The following is a 6,000-nucleotide window of genomic DNA, read 5'->3' as shown; positions in this document are numbered from 1 at the left end:
CTGGTTCAAATCTGGGCTTTCAGTGTGCTTAAAAAAAAAAAACGTTGCTGAAACACATGTTTTTAATTGCTTTCGTGAATACTTTGAACGCTTATCCCGTCGTTCTCTCTCTTTGAAACAACCATGTTGGAAATAAGGCCGTGAGCCAGCGACCCCCTATGGTGAAAGTTACTACAGTGAGGTGGGATGTTATCGTGGAGTCTTTCAAAAACAAAACCGGGTCACATTCCACTGCAGAATTAGATCTATCTAAGGCTCCCTATCTCAAACTTTTTCCTGTTGAGAAACCCTTGAACATTCTTCAAGTTTCGAGACACCATGGAAGTTCTCTCAGCGGGCCACGCCTTCCTGCCACGCCCTCGGAAATCACATTGTCAGAAGCGCCATGACCCAGACACTCCCACCGGATGTGACATCACAAGGCCACTCCCACAGCACAGGTCTTTTTGGTTCCAGGGGGGTGAGCAGAAGAAGGAACATTTCTTCCTTGAGCGAAAGGGCACCACTGGACCCAATCCACCCTGTTCTGTAAAAAAAATTACTGCGCAAGTTACTTTAAGGCTCAATTCACATATATTTCAGCCCCCATCCAGGAGCCTTGGGAAGAGAGGACAAATTGGGGGGCTTCGCAAATCTGCAAAAGACAACTGCTGTGCGTCTATATCCTCGCCTGGAGGCATCCCATTTAACGGCGTTCTCCTTCCGTTTCCCACGGATTTTAATATAAGCCATTAAAAACAGAACCCAGACATAGCTGTTGAACTTTTCTCTCCCCACCCCAGGTTTTATTATTGTATATACAGCTTCCCTGTAAGAAGACAGAACCTTTTCTTCCCCAAGTGTAAGATTTGTACCTTTTCTATATTTCCTTTAAAAAAAAAACTCCACTTATTTGGAAAGAAGAAAAGGAAGAGGTATCCTTGGGGAACAACGCCAAGAAAACAGAAAGCAAACCAAAGCGAATTCTGAAAATATGGAAATCAGGGCTGGAGCGCGATGAAACACATTTTAGTCGATTAACCTTGTTAAGAGACGGTTCGATTAATGGATTAAATCTACAAACGCAATCATTCTGTAGGACAAGATGCCTTTTCTTTTGTTTTCAGGCGATGCTCACACATGTCACTGCAGGCCTCATCTTAGAAGAGGCATGGCCCCCATGAACATAAGACAATAACTGGATCAGACCCATGGACAGTCTGGACTAGCATCCTGTCTCCCACAGAGGTCCTCCAGGAAGGAAGGGGGCATGAGGCCTCTTCTAAGGAGACCACTACCATCAATGTTTTTGACAGCATTAAAATAATTAATCAAGAAAATTACCCACTGCCTGAACGATCGGCAACGTATTTTCAAAACCGATTTCTCGACTAAACGACGCCGCCCTAGTGGGAAAGAGACCATAGTACACTTTGGTACAACTGGGGAGGATGCAACGAAAGAAAATAGAGAAATGTTCCATAAATCAAGAAAGCCTGAAAAAAAAAACAATACAGTTAAACAAATTAACCACAGGGATGTATAGTTAAAAAAAAACCCTAAATATGTATCAACCTGCGTTTACTTATAGGCAGATTACATGAAGCCAATTCACTCTGATCCTCGATCAGGGGCCTCGATTCAGGCCGTAACCAAGGCAGGTCTACTGTGCTTTTACAAAGAACGTCCTCTAGAAAAACCACCATTCCTCCCTCCCCACCAATGTTCATTCTCTGAACCGAACGCTTGGCTGCACGATGAAACGCCAACCCGTCTTCTGAGTCAAGGTGCATAGCCAGATCGGCGTTCGCCAGTACCGGGTGGCACAAGAGAACAGCTGGTTGTGCGTAATACCTCCACAAATTTGCAGGGAGCTGTTTGGATACGCATCGTCTCCCGGTGCCTGGCGAAAGGGGATGACGCCGCCAGCTCTTTCTTGCACCTGATCAAAACGATACAAAGTTAATCTCACGGAACCTCCCAAAATATGGAGACACTTCTCCTATTGCTGGCTGGGCTTGACTGCTCCATCATCCATAAAACAGAAGGCATAAAGGTGAATACAAACATAAGAAAGTATATATATATATATATTCATATATATATATTTATATATCATTCAGTTTTACATATTGTCCTGCAGTCTTTCCATGTAGTCTCTAAGTTCCTTCGAATCGCCAAGGTTCATATCTTGACATACCCATTTGATATTATCGTCACTGTCAAAGAGGATAGAGTTGGTGTACGGCCCTCCATCCTCTGGCAGGATGGTGGTGTAGGATGTGAATTTTACTCGTTTCCGTTTGGGCCCCGGCGGGTTGATGGGTTCATTTCGGAGATCTTTTTCACAGGCGTATTCGGTAGACCGGAGGAGGTGGTTGTGGAGGTTCTTCTGCGAGCTCCCGTTGAGGAGAAAATTGCTCTCCTCAAACTGCATCCCTCGGTCGATCATGGTGGTGCACTCCTCCGAGGGGAGCGAGAGGTCCACGGGGTTCTCCAGGAGCTCCACCTCGTTCCCGAGCCATACCCAGTCGTGGGAATGGGGGATGTTGCCTTGCTCGCTGACGGCAAACCTTTTGTGCCTGTATTTCCAGGCAAACGCCACGCAGTTGATCAAGAAGACCAAAATGGCCAAGCAGAAGACACAGAGGAGGGCGTACATGCCGATCTCGAGGTCCGTCAAACCTCTGGAAGCCAAAGTGAGGTCGCTGGGGCTGTTCTGCCCAGGGATGTCTATTTGTGTGGGAAAGCTTGTTAAGGAAGTTGGGCTGTTTTGGAGCCGGTCTTCCCCGACAGCAAGATCTGTGGGAGGCTTGGAAGTTGTGCTTTGGTTGGCGGCCTCTTCGCGATCGGCGGAAGCTCCATGTTTGGTCCAATCTTGCCTTGCCCTCTCCTGCTCCATTGACTTCTCCACCGAGTTGATCCCGTGGCTCTTCAAATCCGCCTCCACGTCTTCGACGTCGTTGGTGTCGCTTTTGTGGTCCAGGTCCTTCTGGCCAAACTTCACCTTGATGTTGCCCTTGCCGACCGCCAAGCTGCTCTTCCGCTTGGACTTCTGGCAGGGTTCGCTGATGACCATCTCTATTTTGATGAGCGGCCCCTGCCCATCGCCTTCCGCCACCACCACCGGCCGCTCATCCTCCTGGCCGTGACGGACGGACACCACCATTTCATCCAGCGACGTGGCCGTGAGAGAGAAATCTTTCGTGTCGTAGATGTCCAACGGCGCCACGGACCCGTCGCTGAACAGAACCCAAGCGCTGACCACAGCTTCCTACAGTAGAGGGAAAGCAGAAGAGCACAAAATGGAATGAAATAATGCAAATTTGGGTGGACACAAAAAGAAGAGGAAGAGGAAGGGGAGAGTTGTTTTTTATACCCCACTTTTCTCTACCTTTTCTCTAGGTGGGCCTGAGTAAGTTCTGAGATTACTGTGCTTGGTCCAAGATCACCAAGCTGACTTCATGTGGGGGAGTGGGGAGTCAAACCCGGTCCTCTGGATTAGTTCACCATTCTTAACCACTTCACCAAACTGGCTCTCGGACAGTAAGAACCATTTGCCCACAGAGTATTGTGGTGACCACAGAAAACGAATCCACAGTTCCTCTACTTGGGATGTGAAAGCAACAGGTGGATTTTTGTTAGGGTTGTGAACAGGAAGAAGTTGTTGTTAAGCATTCCAGGTGTCAGAGGCAACACAAAAAAATTAATTATCACTCGAAAATAATGTGTCTTAAAAAAAAAGAAAAGAATCCAAAGAGATTGCATTTGTAGCCGGTGAACTTTTAAGAAATAACATTTGGGTTTAACCTTCTCCTCCTGGCTAAATGTCTCCAAAACCAATTTTGGACAAAATTAGCCGAACCAAACATGTCCCGAATGTTTTAATCAGACAGCATCACGATAGCTACCGGAACGGCCGACTTCCAATTATCCGTCAGATTATTATTTCCTCAGATTGTCAAAGTCTGTGAAATAATGACAGTGGGGTTCCTCTCGACACCTTTCCTTCGGCCGACCTGGAAACAATCACCACCGAGGGACCGATATTTTCAGCATTGATCAAAACGGGGATGTTGTTCGGGAAAAAGCAAATCAAATAAGGACCACCCGTGCGCAACTCTCACTATTCTTATTTACAATATTACATGTTTACTAACCCCCTCTTTCAAAGGCGCTCCGGATAGCTTGCAGGCAAGAATCTGATTTAATTTTCTCAACAAATAAGAAGGTTAGCCTAGGATGGAAAGTGGCAATGTTCTGGTGGAGAAGCAGCAATTATGCTAGCAGAATGGAGGGGGAGAGGAGGAAGAGGAGGAGGAGGAGGATGAAGAAGAAGAAGAAGAAGAAGAAGAAGAAGAAGAAGAAGAAGAAGAAGAAGAAGAAGAAGAAGAAGAAGAATTGGTTCTTAGATGCCGCTTTTATATACCGGAAGGAGTCTCAAAGCCGTTTACATTCGCCTTCCCTTTCCTCTCCCCACAACGGACACCCTGTGAGGGAGGTGAGAATGAGAGAGCTCTGACAGGACTGCTTGGTCAGAACAGCCCTATCAGGACTGTGACTAGCCCAAGATCACCCAGCTGGCTGCCTCTGGAGGAGCGGGGACTCTTAGCTCCCATCACCTCTTACCTGTTTGGGCGAATGAAGGATATCAGAAGCAGACGCTGTGCACACGACCACCCGCTTGTTGCCTTTACTCGTCTGGAGCGAGAGGGACAAGCCTGCCACAAGCTGCACCCCGAGGTCCGTGATGGTCACTCGATCTTCCAGCACGATCACCGTCTTCTCCGCCAAAATGGAATCGGAGAGAGGCGACAGAACCTTCCGGAAAAACAGAGAGGGAGACAATTCACATCAAGCAGTCACAGCCGAAACCAAGAGAGTGTTCTGATTGGGGAAGTTTCAATACCTTCTCTATGCCATTAAAGGTTTTGATTGATTGATTGGTTGATTGATTGACTGATTGACTGAAAGACTTGTCCCGCCATGAAATGTACTGGGTGATACTGGGCCAATGACTTTCTCAGCCTAACCTGAATTACACATGCATGCTCAAAACGTCACGCAAAATAGCCCTTCTTCACACACAGCCTTTGGACGTTCTTGATACGACAACGGATTCCATGTACATCCAATCCCACAATCCTTCCCCAGCTATTGGGTGGGCATGCAGCACCAGCTATCGGAATGGGAACCCCAAAACACCCTTTACTGCAGTTTTAAGAACAGCGGAAGAATGAGAACGATGGGGTGGAGCCAGGGCCCCTCTTGACCGGCCCCCTTCCTCGTGTAGCAGGTACCTGAACGGTGGTGATCCCCGGCTCCCGTCCTAACAGGACTCGGCCTTCTTGTAACTTGGCCACTTTGGGTTCTTCCACTTTCATGAAGTCGGCCACGAAGTCCGTGATGTCGAACTGCCACTCGGAGTCCAGCATGTAGGTCAGCTGCCCTCCTGGATCGGACGACTCGGCGACAAACTGCGTGAGGACCCGCACGATCGCGTGCTGGTACTGGAGGCTGCAGCCTCGGCCTTTTTTCTCATCATCCTCCTCCTCATCACTGTCACGGGCAGGCCTGTAACATATTACGTGTAAGTATGGATAGTTAGGTCGTTGTACTGAGTAGCACCCATATCCTTTTTGAGTTTAGTTTGTGCTGTTATCTGCCCTGAGCACCAAGGGAAGGGCAGGATATAAAAATAAAGCTTGTATTACTATTACTTCCCCAGTCATAAATGGTAATGACTGGGGAAGGCACTGGCAAACCACCCCATATTGAGTCTGCCATGAAAACGCTGGAGGGCATCACCCCAAGGGTCAGACATGACTCGGTACTTGCACAGGGGATACCTTTACCTTTACCTTTATTACTATTACTATTACTATTACTGCTACTACTGATTTCTGACTTGGACTCAGCAGCGTTTTGAGGCCCCTGCAACTGCTCCCTCTTTGGTCCCTTTCCCATTCCCTTGCAGCATGCCTCGAGTCCTTCTCTCACCAGCTACGGAATAACCACCAA

General features: G+C 47.7%; 1 protein-coding gene across 2 annotated transcripts in view; it reads right to left on the bottom strand.

Moving 5' to 3' along the window:
- Window positions 1-757: 757 nt before the first annotated feature.
- TMEM132B (transmembrane protein 132B) overlaps window positions 758-6,000 on the bottom strand; it is a 218,965-nt gene continuing 213,722 nt past the window's right edge. For both annotated transcript variants that reach the window (XM_077308304.1, XM_077308305.1), the window contains 3 exons: window positions 5,280-5,553; window positions 4,609-4,800; window positions 758-3,253 (listed from right to left, as the gene is read on the bottom strand). In XM_077308304.1, the coding sequence (XP_077164419.1) occupies window positions 2,105-3,253; window positions 4,609-4,800; window positions 5,280-5,553 (1,615 nt within the window). In that variant the 3' untranslated portion in view covers window positions 758-2,104. The remainder of the gene's footprint in view (window positions 3,254-4,608; window positions 4,801-5,279; window positions 5,554-6,000) is intronic.

This window comes from Paroedura picta, chromosome 13 (genome assembly GCF_049243985.1).
Source record: "Paroedura picta isolate Pp20150507F chromosome 13, Ppicta_v3.0, whole genome shotgun sequence".
Classification (NCBI taxonomy): Eukaryota; Metazoa; Chordata; class Lepidosauria; order Squamata; family Gekkonidae; genus Paroedura; species Paroedura picta.
The sequence above is the reverse complement of the archived record's forward strand: the minus strand, read 5'-3'. Positions and strand labels throughout refer to the sequence as shown.